Source organism: Talpa occidentalis, unplaced genomic scaffold (assembly GCF_014898055.3).
Source record: "Talpa occidentalis isolate TD23 unplaced genomic scaffold, MPIMG_talOcc4v2.1 talOcc4.16, whole genome shotgun sequence".
Lineage (NCBI taxonomy): Eukaryota > Metazoa > Chordata > Mammalia > Eulipotyphla > Talpidae > Talpa > Talpa occidentalis.
In genome coordinates this window covers 77,523,144-77,538,986 of record NW_023601653.1, presented here as the reverse complement: position 1 = coordinate 77,538,986, position 15,843 = coordinate 77,523,144, and the positions used below count along the sequence as shown (strand labels likewise).

Sequence of the window (15,843 nt, the reverse complement as noted above, 5' to 3'; positions counted from 1 at the left end):
ACAATATTATTATCACACTTAAAATATGAATTATAATTCTTTAATAATGTAAGGGCAGGAAGGACTACTGAGCAGGTTTTCTGATCCAGCAGACCGGGTAAAGGAGGAGTCAGAGTCCTCAGTGGCTTTTGCAGGTTTTTTATTTAGATTTACCAGGCATATGGCAGGCAGGGGTGCTGGGGCACCAGCAGGCTGGCAGTCCTCCCAGCCCCCTGCAAATCCTCACTCTATCTGGGCTCTCTATGGCGTCTCTCTGCTTCTCTTCTTCTCTCGGCTTCTGTTTGTTCTTGGCTTCTGCTGGCGTCCTCATGACACCGCCCTTAAAAACTCAGTCTCTCAGCCCAGGTGTACCCACTGCAGGTGCCCGCCATCAGGTATGCATTCAGGACCACAGGGTTCCCTCATCTATCCTAATGGCAGGAGGGCAGAAAATCCTGATACTTTTTCCTTACCCTACAAATAGCAACTCATTAAGTAATACCAGCATTACCCTGTTACCAAAAGCAAAGATATTACAAGAACAGAAAATTGCAGAACCAATATCCCTTATGAACAGAGATGCAAAAACCTTCAGTAAATATGAGCAGAGTTATATATTTTTAAAAAAGATTATACATTATGATCAAGTGGTAGCTTTTCTGAGAATATGACACTGGTTCAACATTAGAAAATCAATTAATAAAATTGATCATATAAACAGACTAATGAAGAAAAGCACCTATTCTAATCATCACTGGATACAGAAAAAGCATTTGATAAAATTCAACACCTATCTTTGAATTAAAACTCATGAGCTGGGAAAAAAGGAAATACCCCTAAGATGAGAAAGGGCTCCTACCCAAAAATCCCTGTAGCTTTTCTCATGCTTAAATGTTAAAAGACTGAGTGTTTTTCCTCCACAACTGGGAACAAGTTAAAAAGTCCATGCTCATTGTAGGGTAAAGTGTCAGGCTTTTCTGCCCTCCCACCATTAGGATGGATGATGGATCCTTGAGGTCCTGAATGCATGCCTGATGGCGGGCACCTGGAGTAGGGTGTGGGCGTGCGTAAGTGGGTACACCTGGGCTGAGAGACTGAGCTTATACTGTCAGAGTCATGGGGACGCCAGCAGAACCACGAGAAGAACAGAGAAGAGCAGAGAAGCAAAACCATGAAAAGAGAACAGAACCACGAGAAGCAGAGAGAACAACAGCTAAGAGAGAGCGAAAGAGAAGCAGAGACCACCAGAGAACGCCAGTAAGCCCAGAAAGAGTGAAGACTTGCTGGTGGTTGGGAGGCCTGCCGGCCTTCCGGCCCCCCAGCACTCCTGCCTGCCGTGTACCTGGTAGATCCCAATAGAAGCCTGAAAAGCCACCAAGGGCTCCAGGACTCGCTCCTCCTTTACCCCGTCTGCTCGGACCATAGAGAACCTGCTCCATGTTCTCCTGCCCCTACACTCATGAACCCTATTTACCTAGAAATCCTAGGCAGTATAATAAAACAAGATAAAGTATACAGATTTTAAGGAAATAAAACTCTCTCTATAAAAAAAAAAACCACTAACAAGTGAATTTAGTAAGGTCACAAAACATAAGCTCTCTTTCTAAATACTATCCAGGAGCAACTAGATACTGAAATTTAAAGTTAAAACAGCTATGAGCAAAAAGGAGCCACAAGGTATGAATCGAACAAAGTATGTGTAGTCAGTGTGCTGAAAGCTATAAAACTCTGATGAAAACATCAAAGACCTAAAAAAAATGGAGGCATTGTATGTATGGATTGGAAGACGCAATCTTTCGTTAAGATGTCAGTTTCCCCCCAAATTGATCTACATATGGGCTTAACACAATCCAAATAAAAAATCCCTTCAAGGTTAAAAATAATTTTTTTTAAGATTTATTTATTCATACAAGAACTGGGGTACAGGTCAGAAGCGCGGGAGGGTGAGAGAATTCACCAGAGCCAGAGCGGGGAGCAGAGCAGGCAGAAGGACCGAGGTACACTGCTGAGGGGAGCAGCGGGCGGCAGGAGAGGTCTGCTGCGCCGTGTGGGATTCTCTCTCGCCGGCGGGGAATTGAACCGGTGCTGCAGAGGCTGCGGACAGCTTCGCAGTGGGGCGCTCAACCGTCGCGCCACTGGGGAGGCCCAAAAAATAATTTTTGTAGATATAGGTAGATTCTAAAATTTATATAGAAAGGCAGAATAGCTGAGTTCAGCTAGAACAGCTGATAACAGCTTTGAGAAAAAATAAATAAAGCTTGAAGACTTCAAACATCCTGATTTCAAGACTTACTATAAATTTACAATAATCAAGACTGGTTTTGGTGAAAAATGGTCTGTATGAAACCAGTCCTTGGAAAATGTATTGAGACACTGTTAATGTGTATGGTCTGTTTTCACACTCAGGTGTTTGAAATGAACTATTTCTAGTGGTGTGTTTTCTATGGAATGTCATTGATAGAATGCACATTTTTCACATTTAAGTATCTCCAAAATCAGTGTGATCATGTAACCAGGCATTGTGGTATGTCATAGTTTACAGGCAGAGGTTTATCTTAGTGCTATTTAAGGAAATAATGTGCCTTACAGTCAGTGGTGACTTACAGTTGATGAAATTTAGTTTATAAGGTCAGGTTTATTAACTTCAAATCTCTGTACTGGTTATCTTCTTGCCTTTTTTTTTTTTTTTTTTTTTAAAGATTCATTTATTTATACAAGCACTGGGTACAGTCAGAAGCGCGGGAGGGTGAGAGAATTCACCAGAGCCAGAGCGGGGAGCAGAGCAGGCAGAAGGACCAAAGTACACTGCTGAGGGGAGCAGCGGGTGGCAGGAGAGGTCTGTGCGCCATGTGGGACCCTCACCCGGTGGCCGGGGATCGAACCGGCACTGCAGAGGCTGCAGGCAGCTTCGCAGCCCAACGCTCAACTGCTGTGCCACCAGGGGAGGCCCTATCTTTTTGTTTTTGCTATCAGGTATGACCTAGGGTAAGGGAACTGGTCAAGCTTTTAGTTCACTGGCTTCTGTGGCTATCACTCGCGGCCTTGAATGCAGAAGGCGTGTGGGCCCTGGGGCGCGCGTGCCTACCAGTGGACACCTGGAGTGTGGTGTGGGCATGCTTAAGTGGGCACGCCTGAGCCTGGAGGCCGAGTCACTCAGAAAAGGCTGCAGTGGAGAAGGGCTACGAAAGGACAAAGTGACTACAGAAAGGCAGGACCAAGCGACTACGCGAGAGCCTGTATAAAGATTTGCAGGGGGCCCAAGTTGCTGTCTCCCTGCTGGCCTGTTCCCCCTGCGCACTGTTAGCAAACCTGTGGGGATCCAAGGTTCTCTGTTAAGCTGCCTGTTTTGCTGCCAGCCCAGGCTGGGTAGGTTCACCGCCGGGTCCAGGCAGCTTAACAGAGAACCTTGGAGTGACATCCCCACAGGTTTGTTAACAGTGCACAGGGGAAACAGGCCAGCAGGGAGACAGCAACTTGGGCCCCCTGCAAATTTTTATATGCTCTTTCCTCTGGGCTCTCTCTGGCTTTCTCTTGTGGTCTCTTCCTCTTGGAACCGTTCTCTGCTGCAGCTTCTCTGAGAGATGCCGCCCTCATAGCCTCAACCTCCAGGCTCAGGTGTGCACTTACCCAGGCCCACACCATACTCCAGGTGTCCACCATCAGGCCTGCGTGCCCCCAGCCCGCGCTCCCAGGTGCCTTCTGCATCGCCACAGTCAAGACCTCAGGTGACAGCCGCAGAGGCCAGAGGCATAAAAGCCGGACCAGTCCACTTACCCAGCGCTACCTGAATCCATGGTGAACCTACCCGGCCTGGCTTGGTTGCAAAACAGGTATGTTAAAAATCTAAGATTGTGAACTTTTCTTTCTCCTGTTTCTACATTTTGCTTACTGTCCTGCCTCTGTTGTGTTCGGTGTAATCAGATGTTCTATCTTCCCAGGTGAATTGAATAGCCTATCATTTTACAGTCTTTGTGCAAGTAAATTTTGCTTTAAAGTGTGTTTTTTCCAACATATATAGCTCTATCGGCATTTTCTTTTGACTAGTGTTTGGTATGACTTTTTCTGTGCTTTTACTTTCAATCGTGCTGTATCCTTAATTTTAGATTTACCCCTTAACAAATGTCACTGGGTTTTGTTTTCCAATTCAACCTGAAATCTCTGATATTTAACTAAAAATGCCCAGTGCATTTACATTTTTCATGATTATTGAAACACATATCCTACTATCTGATTTTGGGCTGTCTGTCCTATTTGCTGCTGCTTTTTCATCTTAGACTGATGAGTGTTTTTACTGGGTAGAGAATTCCAGGTGTTTTCCCTATGTGCAATGATTAGTGAAAAGTAGCGGGCTCTTGTGAAAGAAGGTGTTTCTTGTTTTCTGGCTACCCTTCATTGAGCATAGTACTTTGTGCATAGTTGATTTATAGAAATTGTACTTATTTGTGATGGCAACCGATAATGGGCAAAGTAGTGATGCTGCCTTTTTCTTTTTACTCTTTACAATTCATTGCTAAAAAGTCTTAAGTCAATTTTTGTTTGGTATTTTGTAATCTTATTTTTTTTTTCTGTTAAATTTATTTATTTATTTTTTTGTATACTTGATTATCATTTTTATAATTTCTTTTTTTAAATAATAAATTTTATTTTTATATTCCCCCATACAATTGCAGCCCCCCCATTCTGACCCCAATCCCTCCCCTCCCGCCCCCGCCCCCCTAAAAGTGTCTCTGGTTCATAGTTTTTTGTTGATTTTGATTTTCACTTTCTTATAGTTATTCATTTTCCTGGCCCCTTAATTAAGTTTTCTAGATCCCTGCTATGAGTGAGACCATCCGGTATTTTTCTTTTTCTTTTTGGCTTATTTCACTGAGCATGATCCCTTCCAGCCCCATCCATGTTGCTGCAAATGGCATGTGTTTATCTTTTTTGAATGCTGAGTAATATTCCATGGTATATAAGTACCACATCTTCTTGATCCAGTCATCTATTTTTGGGCATTTGGGTTGTTTCCAAAGCTTAGCTATTGTAAACAGTGCTGCTATAAACATAGGGGTGCAGGTGTTCTTTGGAATTGATGTTTCTGTGTCCTTTGGGTATGGTATTTTGTAAACTTAGACTGTTATTTGCACATTTTCTGAATTAATAGATTTTGGTATTTTTACCTAGATGTGATACTAAATTATAAGAATTATTAGTTGAAAAAAAAGCTTGGATGGCTAGTTTTTATCCCCACAACAAAAGGATAAATTGCCATAGCTAAAATCCTATTTTCTTTGGCCTGCTTCACTTTCATTTAAAGAATGGTACATTATAAAGCTACCATTTATGAACTTCAGAAAACATGTATTTATGGAATCACTTAGTAAATACAACAATGTGTCCTGGAGCCACACTAAGTTCATGATAGTGGTTTCCATTGCAGAGGGAAATGTGACTAGGGAGAGAAGGTGGTGCATTCACCTGTACATTTTTTCTTCAGAAAATGATATAAAGATAGCAAAATGTTAATATCTATTAATTTTGGGCGGTGGGGGTATATGGATTTGATATATTAACTTGTGTATTTTTATGTATTTTTAAAATGAAGGTTGCCATCTAGTGGACACATTTCAGTAGAACCTTTAAAATTCTTGATACTGAGTGCCTAACAATAAAATGAAACAAAGCTTTGCAGCTGCTTCAACACCACAAATAAGAAAAAAGGTAGACTCTGGTGCTTAAAACCACAAGCTTTGTAGTTGACCAGCTGTAGGTCTGAGCCCTAGTTTTGTTATTTACTATGTGACCTTGGGCAAATTATCAAAGCTATCTGTGTCTTGTAACAATAAATCATAAACAGGGCCTCCCAGGTGGCACAGCGGTTGAGCACTGGGTTGCGAAGCTGCCCGCAGCCTCTGCAGCGCCGGTTCAATCCCCGGCTGCTCCCCGGCCACTGGAGGAGGGTCCCACATGGCGCGCAGACCTCTCCTACCCCGCCCGCTGCTCCCCTCAGCAGTGTACTTCCGTCCTTCTGCCTGCTCTGCTCCCCGCTCTGGCTCTGGTGAATTCTCTCACCCTCCCGCGCTTCTGACTGTACCCAGTGCTTGTATAAATAAATAAAAACAAATCTTAAAAAAAAAACTAAACAATAAATCATAAACAAATCCCAGTGTTGACTGTAGAACTGAAGCTACCAGGAGGGGGAGGGGTGGGGCAGATGAGGGAGGGTTATGGATGGGTGTTCAGGTGGTGGGCCTAGTGTTTACATGTCTGAAAAGGTGTGAACCTATAACTCTAAATCATATACATGGCTGGAAACCATTGTTGCCTCAATAAAAATAGTACAACTTAAAAAAAAATCTAAGTTCCACAAGAGCTGTAACGCTGCCTTGTTCATTCTTCTAGTAATGCTTGGCATAGATGAGGTCTCAAATAAATAATTGCTAAATGAATGAATGCTCTTCCTTAAAAACAGTTTCTGATGCACTGGAGATACTCAGTAGATAGTCAATGTAAGGAAACAGCATGACTGTGTAGTATGTATATAGGCAACCACAGATTTATAACAATGAAAGGTGATATTTACATAACTTAGCAGTTAAAAAACTTGTGAAATAAGCTTCATTCATTGAAGGCAGGACACTAGTACATTGTCAATTTTGAGGAAAAGGACCTTAAATATGTAGTGGCAAAGACTTGATCCTAATGCCTATGTTAGTTTGCTACGAAGAAATTTACCGATATACAAGAGTTAGTTATCAGAATTTTTTTTTTTTTCTTAAAGGGGCTGTTAAATGGCCTAAATCTCTTCTAAATGACTAGCCCTCAAAGATTCCTGCCAAATTCTCCCTGAATTCCTCCCCAAATTCTCCTTCTGAACTGTACAGTCTTGCTGTTCCTTCACTTTTATAGTATTCAAAATGAAACTTTGTATAAAAGAATGTTAAATGATTACTACAATTAGATTTTTGTAAGCTTTGACTCTTTGTTTCACTATAACCTGTGACTTTTCCTTTAAAATAGCTAGCAAAAAAAAAAAAAGCTATCAAGCCCTTAGTCAAATTGCACTCAATTTATATCATTTACACCACCTTTTCCTGGGACTTTTGAACTGCCATTGCTACAACTGATTATATAATTCTAAGTCATAATACATATCTTTATGTCCTTCCTATGTCCATAGTATTTTAACTAAAGAAAAACATAAGTTCAATCAGTAACCTGCATATAATTGCAGAATGCATAAACAATTATACTAAGATAGCCAAAGCTCTAACCACGTGCCTATTCTTCATACTGTAATTAATAAAAGAAAAGAGGGCCTCCCCAGTGGCACAGCGGTTGAGTGCTGGGCTGCGAAGCTGCCCGTAGCCTTTGCGGTGCCGGTTTGATCCCCGGCCACCTGGCGAGGGTCCCATATGGCATGACAGACCTCTCCTGCCTCCCGCTGCTCCCCTCAGCAGCATATTTCATTAGTCTGCCTGTTCTGCTCCCTGCTCCGGCTCTGGTGAATTCTCTAACCCTCCCGTGCTTCTGACTGGACCCAGTGCTTGTGTAAATAAATCTTTAAAAAAAAAAGTAAAGAGATACCTTTCTTTGTATGCTCAAGATATGTTCGTGGGCAACAATGCATTTGCTATCAATATAGTGTATAATTTAATAGTTAATAGTAAACTTACAAAAAATAGGAAATTGAGCTAAGGAAATAACTTGTTTATTGAACTTTTGAAGTCTAATTTCAGATGTGGACTATAATCACCTTTAAAATCTGGTAAGTCTGATACTGGATTCAAAGTAGAAACATCTAGAAAGATAATTTGATAGTATGAAAAGTAAAAACCTACTTTGTACTTATGGAGTCATCTATGGCTTGCTCAAACCTGTAACATTATAGTCTGCAGGCAGCAGAAATTTTACAAAATTTGTGGGTGTCTGCTGTTAAGGCACTTAGAACTAGGCTAGCTCTGAGGCAGCCGAGCTTAATATCTGCCCAATATACTGTCTTTTTTTTTTTTTAAGATTTATTTATTTATTTATACAAGCACTGGGCATAGTCAGAAGCGCGGGAGGGTGAGAGAATTCACCAGAGCCAGAGCAGGGAACAGAACAAGCAGACTGACGAGGTACACTGCTGAGGGGAGCAGCGGGCGTGGCAGGAGAGGTCTGTGTGCCATGTAGGACCTTTGCCGGTGGCCGGGGATTGAACCGACGCCGCAGAGGCTGCAGGCAACTTCGCAGCCCAGCGCTCAACCGCTGCGCCACCAGGGGAGGCCCCCAATATACTGTTTTTTTAAAACACTTTTTGTGGGCTTCCCTGGTGGCACAAGGAGTTAAGCACAGCACTTTGAAGCAATCCATAGCCTCTGCAGCATGAGTTTGATCCCCGGCCGGTCAGGGAGCTACCCACATGTCACAGCAGACCTTGCCTGTCTCGCCCACTGCTCCCCTCAGCAGTGTATTTCGGCCAGTCTGCCTGTTCTGTTTCCCACTCTGTCTCTGGTGAATCCTCTTTCCCCCCGCATCTCTGGCCTGTACCCCAGTTCTTGTATGCATAAATCTTTAAAAAAGAAAAAAAAAAACACTTGCTATAACCCAAGTTACCTCATGCTTCCTTAAAATTTTCAGGTGTAATGGACCATCTGTTTGAGAGTCTGGCTTAATACAAGGTAGTAAGTTAACTTTTTTGGCCCCTTTCATAAACTGCCAAATTAATGGAGTTCCACTTTTCAAAACACTTTTAATGAAATTTTTCATTAGGACTAATCATAAACTTGTCAATTAGGTTAATATTTCTACCTTGTAGGCTCCTGAACCATGCATGTCCTAAATAGTTACAGAACAAAAAACTTAAGCTTTCCCTAGTTTACTGTAATTGGTTCTGAATGAATCAAATCTTGCAAACATAACCCATCTTAAAATAGGTTGTGTAGACCAAAACTATAAATTTATTCTCATTTTAAAGTTAAAATGCACTATAGTTTAAGTAACAGAATGGCTGTCAGGAAGCTTGTCATTCGTTTATCAATTAATACATATTTTACATTCAGCAAACTTAATTTTATCAAATGTCCTTTAATTTCATAAACAACAATATGACGCATTGTATAAGAAGCACACAACAGTTATGTAGTACAGTTTCAAAGTGTATACAAACTGGAATACAGAGGTTAAATACTGTTGTACTGACAGCATTTTTAAAATTTTGGGTAAACTGCATATAAAACTTACAATTCAAATATTAGCCAATCACAAAACTTTGCTTTCCATAATATAAAATGATACTTTGAGATGCAAAATATTTTTTTATACTAAACTATATAAACCTTTAAAATAATCATTAAAAACTCAACATTAGAATTTATAAAGATTAGCTATAAAAATATATTGGCAGTCACTTTTCTTATAAATGTACCATTCACTACATTACAAAATAGACTCTCAACATAAAATTGCCTTAATAACTGCACTATTTTAGAATCTGATAAAACTTACATTAAATTGATTATAAAATCTTCTTGGAAACCTTTGGTACATATCTTCACAAAAATTTTTAAAAATACTCTAATATCACCTCAAGGGCCTGTAAACATTCCATTCTATTAAAGCACAACAGAGTGAGAAATGTATATTCAACTGCATACAGAATAATCAAAAAACAATTTGTATTTGTAGAAAATTACCAGTCCCAGAGTAACTAAAACAAATTATTTAAAAGTATAAAACTTTTAAACAATCCTCTTTCTATTTTGATTAAAAAATGTTACAAAATCACCACTGCATTCATGTACCTTACATGAACCTTTTAGGACAAGGCCTCAAAAACATAACCCAGTTGCAAAACCCTCTCAAATCCAGTAAAACAAACTTAAAAACTCATTTAAAAGACTTGCTAATAGAACAAGTATAATCAGAACACATAATCAGAACACATAATTTATATATCTAGTTATGCATTAGCTTTTCCTTTACATTTGTAATTTAGAATTTATTGGCAAAAACAAAACATATATACACACAAACTTGGAAAAGGTAAATTTTAGAAAACAGTAAAAAATGCAAACTTAAAGGATAAGAGGATTTATTTTTAAAAATTCAATTTACCAGATTTCATCTTCTGCCATTTTTGGGTTATTGACAACTGTTGTTGTTTAGAAAATTTTGCTGAAAGTTCATTTCCTGCTGCTTGAGTAAGCTGTAATTTCTATAGCATTTCCAGTTGTGCCAGTAACTTCTTTGAGGTCATTTTCCACTTTATTCTATCACCACATCTCTTGCATAAGATAGTGTATCCTTGAGTTGCTAAAGCCTAAATAAAAGGCTTCATTTTTGACCTTTTAATTTATAAAGCTCCACTAAAAAGAAATCCATCTAATTTTCAGGCAAGTCCACGAAAAATGTTTTCTTTCTTAAGAATCAAACACTTTTATGGGAATAAAGATCCTTCAAAGTTTTTAACTCTTCTATTAAAGTTTTATTTTGATTTTCCAGGACTGCAACTCTGTTTTCCAAGCATTTCACATATTCTTTCTTCTTTCTGCGACATTCTCGAGCAGCTTCTCTAATATAAGTATTAAAAAACCGATGTTAGAAAAAAAATCACACTCTTAACAAAAATGGTAAAAACATTTCAGTAATTTTTCCTGGTCATCTTTTCTTTCTCACTTAAAAAGTTAAGGCCTCATGTAGGTACAGTGTTAAAATACATAGACATTAATTTTAGGATTTAATTTTTTTCTCAGCTTAGATTAAAATGTCACGCAATATATATATCACTCTACACTTTTTAAAAGATTTTATTGCTCCCCCCACCCCCATCATTACGTCTTTAATTAGTCTGAATTACTTAGTAAAAAATAGGACTCCAATTTTTTTCCAAATGTGGAGTTGATTGTGTCAGTATCACTTAATAAGTTGTCCTTTTTAAGTATACTTAGCCAGAACAAGAAGCTATTTCTGGGCTCTTTGTTAATGTCATTATATATTTTCACCTAAAAGCTTTGAAATTCCATCTTTCACAGTTATATTTTTAGTCCATCAGGAATATTTCTGTATGTTGGGTGAAGAAGAAATCCAAATTTTTTTTTCACATACAGATATCCAATTACCTTAGCACCAGACTCCCTCCTTCCCCCAGAAATCTGCACTATTTGTCTTTGCCAAGAACAGAATATCCTACACAAAAATAAGGTGAGGAGGGGCCTCCCTGGTGACGCAAGGGGTTAAGACGCAACCTATGAAGCCAACCGCAGCCACTGCAGCACAAGTTCTATCCCCGGCCAGGGAGCAACCCAGAGGGCACAGCAGACCTCTCCCGACTAGCTCGCTGCTCCCCTCAGCAGTGTATTTCAGTCAGTCTGCCTGTTCTGCTCCCTACTCTGTCTCTGGTGAATCCTCTCACCCCTGGCACCTCTGTTCTGTACCCTCTTTCTTGTATGCATAAATAAATAAATCTTTAAAAAAAAAATAAGGTGAGGAGATACTAAGTTTTGTTTAAAGCTGTGATATAAGTGTGATAGTATGAGATAAATGAAATAGAGAGCTAAGAAACTGAGCATAAACACAGGAAACCTTGATATGACAGAATTCTCAGCTTCTAGATACAGCACTTTTTGGATATTGATCTCAAGAAAAATGCATGAGATATAATTCTGATCCAATTCCCCACCTTGCATAGAGGCCCCAGGTTCTGTTCCTAGTACCCTGTGCCTACAAAAGTTCTGATCTGATTCTTTCTGATCACAAAGATGTAAATTTATCTCTAAGACACACGGGGCGACTTCATTGCTTATTAATCTCATGGTCTTGTGTTCCTATTTCACTCCTAACCTAGATTTCGCTTACTTTCCAACAGCCTCATCGCATCATTTGCAAGAATGGTTTTTATTTTATTAAGCTTTAAAAAATATTTTATAGCTTAGGTCATACTGTCTGAAAGAGAAGTCTCATTTTTTAAAAAATATATTTTACATCATTCTTCCTTTTTGTACAAGGTATGCTTTCTCCTCTCAAGTGTAGTCCCTGTAAAATTCCCACCACCAGTTCACCCCTGCACCATCACCATAGTCCCATGTGCTCTTCCCTCCCATTTTGATCCCTCCCCTTCCCCTGCAGAATGTCTCTGATTTATAGTTGCCTGTTAATTTTGTTTTTTAATTTATTATAATTATTTTTTCATCTGATCCCTTATTTGGTTCCCTACATTCCTCCTGTAAGTGAAACGATCCAATATTTTTCCTTTTCTTTCTGGCTTATTTCACTGAGCATAATCCCTTCCATCTCCATTCATGTTGCTGCGAATGGCATGAGTTTATCTTTTTTGATTGTTGAGTAATATTCCATCATGTATATATATATATATATATATATATATATATATATATATATATACCACATCTCGATCCAGTCAGAAAAGAGGTCTCATTCTAATAATTTTTAACTAGTTTCTTGGGTTTTCTAGGTACACAATCATACCATCAACAAAGAAAAACAATTCTTCTAATAATTATATAACTAACTTCACATTCCCTTATCTTATTACAGTTGTTGGAATGCCAAAACAGATTGCACAGTACCTGCCTTCTTACCAAATTCATTCAGTGATGCTTGTTGTTAGTTTATAGTAAAGAGACATTTTTATCTTGAAGTGAGTATGTCTAAATGATCCTTTTATGGAAACGTTTATTGCTCTCAGAAAATTATCTTTTTATCCTATTAATGAGGAGATGAAAATTGAATACTATTGTGATTTTTAGTTATTTTTAAAAGATTTATTTATTTATTTATTTATTCATTCATTCATTCAAGCACTGGGTACAGTCAGAAGCACGGGAGGGTGAGAGAATTCACCAGAGCCTGAGCGGGGAACAGAACAGGCAGACCAACAAAATACACTGCTGAGGGAAGCAGCGGGCTCAGCAGGAGAGGTCTGCGCGCCATGTGGGACCCTCGCCGGTGGCCGGGGATCGACCTGGCGCCGCAGAGGCTGAGGGCAGCTTCGCAGCCCAGCGCTCAACCGCTGCACCACCAGGGGAGGCCCTATTGTGATTTTTAAAACTATTGAATCTTGTTATTTGCTGTTTCTTGTTCTTAATAGACTTATTGGTATCATTCCTTTTTCTCTCTTTTCTGTGAGTACACGGCAGAGTACCCACTATATTCTTTTTCTCAACAAATCAGTGGTCTTTCATGCTTGATACATGTTCAGTACATCCAGCAAAATTTAAATTTTAAAGGTAAATAGTTCTGGGGATGAAATTATGGCTATATTTCCATGATTAAAATTAATTTTAAAAGCATTTCTGTATGGGCCTCCCTGGCTGCTCTGCCTGCTCTCTCCCTGCTCTGGCTCTGGTGAATTCTCTCACCCTCCTACGCTTCTGACTGTACCCAGTGCATGTATAAACAAATAAACAAACAAAGAAATAAATAAAACATGCCTCTATGAAAAAAAAAATTAAAAAAAAAATATATTACCTGAAAATCTTTGTTCAATAAGTCCTTTCAAAGAAAAAATTGAAATGGAAGAACTTTAGGTTAAATATTAAATAAGTAGATTGAGCAATGGGACTCTCTGATCCATTGGAAATAAATCTAACAGTAAAATAAAGCTGATATAAACCTCTCTCCTTATTTCTAATATACAACTGCAATTAACATTTGCTTATGTTTTGAGATTTAGAAAAAGGTTACCCATTCTGGCAATATAGTTTTACTACCTACCTATTTTTCATCAACCTTATTTCTCTTTTCAATTGGGGGTCATCTGTCTTAGTTGTCTGAGAGGTAAGAGTCACAGGAGATGTCATCACCACAGTTTGTGGCAGCGAAGTAGCAGAAGGTGTGGTACGAATCTGATAGGTCTGCATATCTCCTGATGCAGCTGTGTGGTCAAAAGAATGAGTAAATTTACAAGTGTTTTTCAGAGCACTCAGGGATGTTTTTCGTAGATACTTAAGAATACTTACTCTGTACAACCACCTGGTTGCTGGGTACAAGTATTTGCTGTCCATCAGAGGTCTGTGCATACTGGAGAATTGTTGTACCTTGCTGAGCGCTACCTGAATTTGTCATGGTTAATGTCTGAAGTCCCTGTACTCCATCTGTGCCTGGACTGGCCAGCTGTAAGGCTCCATTTGGGGCAATGGCAACTTGAACCAAAAAAGAAAACATAGCTTTTGTCAGACTACACAATGCACTAATTGCAAAGGACTGGCAAAAAACCCCCACAAACAACAAGAAACAAAAACACTATTCATTAATATAGGTTTGAATGCAATTCTACTTGATAACTGTTGACTTTGGGTGAACTAGATGTAAAAGAAAGAAAACGACATTTTAAATAAAATTTTATAGTTCAGATGCACTAATCTTGAGTTTCAAGCTCTACAACATAACTAACTGGTCAAAACACCTTTGGGGCTCTATGAAGCACTCCATGCTAACTGCTGTTCTGGGGCATACAAAGGCATTGAGGGCTAACTTGAAGGAAAAGTAAGTAGAAAATAACATTTACATAGTTTGTAATAAAAGTACTTTTTAAATGTGTAAGTGTACCTAGGGACATAAATAAGCCTTTTTTGTACTGTTTCTTAGCTCCACTTTCAATTGGCAACCACTGTTAAGTGTATTACATAAGTGATATTTTTAAAATGTAATCTATTCAGTCATTTCTTAGTGAAAATCACCAGTAAAATTTGAAGTCATCAGAAAACCGCTATACAGATCACATTACTAAGCTCTCCAGAAGCATTTTTCACTGATATTTATAATGCTTTCCCCTCATACCCTAAATTAAACACCTATAAAGCAGAGCCAAATAGAAAACATTTTAAGCATTATGCATTTCCCATACAGTAAATCCCTTCAGAGTCTAATGCCTCTCCCCTTCTCAGATTATAATTACACAATTCTTTTTTTCTTTTATAATGATAATGAGGCTATCAGGAAGCCAAAATACATGTCTCTATTTATGTGTTTAAGTATCCCTTCCCCAATGCCACACAACAAACTGTCCCACACACTTTATGGCTTTAAGAATAATGACATTAAATTTTTCAGTTGCAGAGATTTAGACTTATATTAGCAATTACTTTTAAAATTCCATGTATGCAATACATAATATGTATTATATATTCATATATATTTCTATTATGCAAATATGTAAGATAAATTCCCATTATCCCTATTTATTACACTGACCACCTGTACCCCCATCCTTAGATCCTGTTATTTCTGTTATACATTCCTCCCAAGATTTTCCTATGTTCATCTAGGCACTTATAACTAATAAATATGAAAATATGTGTATATACACATGTATAGATATGTATCTTTTGATGCTAAATATGTGAAAATATAGAATGGCTTTCATTTCTGCAATAGATCTTCCCATTCTTCTTCAACATGTACATTAATCTGGTTGAATTTACTCTAAATCTATGCTGTCCAATACAGTAGCCATTAGCCAACATGTGTTTATTTAAGTTAACTAAAATTGCACAAAATAGGGACCCCCTTGGTGGTGCAGGGGGTTAAATCTCAGCACTATGAAGCTATCCTTTCCTGTCTTGCCTGCTACTCTCCTCAGCAGTGTCTTTCAGTAGATCTGCCTGTTCTGCTCCCCACTGTGTCTGGTGAATCCTCTCATCCCCCACACCTCTGGTCTGCACCCCAGCTCTTATATGCATAAATAAATAAAATAAATCTTTAAAAAAAACTGCACAAAATAAAAAATTCAGTTCTCAGTCTCACCACATCTGGTGCTCAGTTGTCACACATGGGCTACTGTACCGCACAGTGCAGCTATGGAACATTTCCATCATTAAGAAAGTTTTATTGAGTCATGTCTGCCCTAAGTACTAGTTTGTATGCACTTATTGTAATTAT

At 38.7% G+C, this 15,843-nt stretch overlaps 1 protein-coding gene and 1 long non-coding RNA gene across 3 annotated transcripts in view; one reads left to right on the top strand and one right to left on the bottom strand.

Moving 5' to 3' along the window:
• Positions 1-15,843, top strand: part of LOC129146007 (uncharacterized) — a 42,171-nt gene that overhangs the window by 3,273 nt on the left and 23,055 nt on the right. The window contains exon 2 of the long non-coding RNA XR_008552305.1: positions 3,629-3,809. This is a non-coding gene — a long non-coding RNA (uncharacterized LOC129146007). The remainder of the gene's footprint in view (positions 1-3,628; positions 3,810-15,843) is intronic.
• The window catches only part of ATF1 (activating transcription factor 1), a 31,747-nt gene continuing 25,832 nt past the window's right edge, over positions 9,929-15,843 (bottom strand). For both annotated transcript variants that reach the window (XM_037514728.2, XM_037514729.2), the window contains exons 5-7: positions 13,923-14,105; positions 13,678-13,837; positions 9,929-10,516 (exon numbers count right to left, since the gene is read on the bottom strand). In XM_037514728.2, the coding sequence (XP_037370625.1) occupies positions 10,372-10,516; positions 13,678-13,837; positions 13,923-14,105 (488 nt within the window). In that variant the 3' untranslated portion in view covers positions 9,929-10,371. The remainder of the gene's footprint in view (positions 10,517-13,677; positions 13,838-13,922; positions 14,106-15,843) is intronic.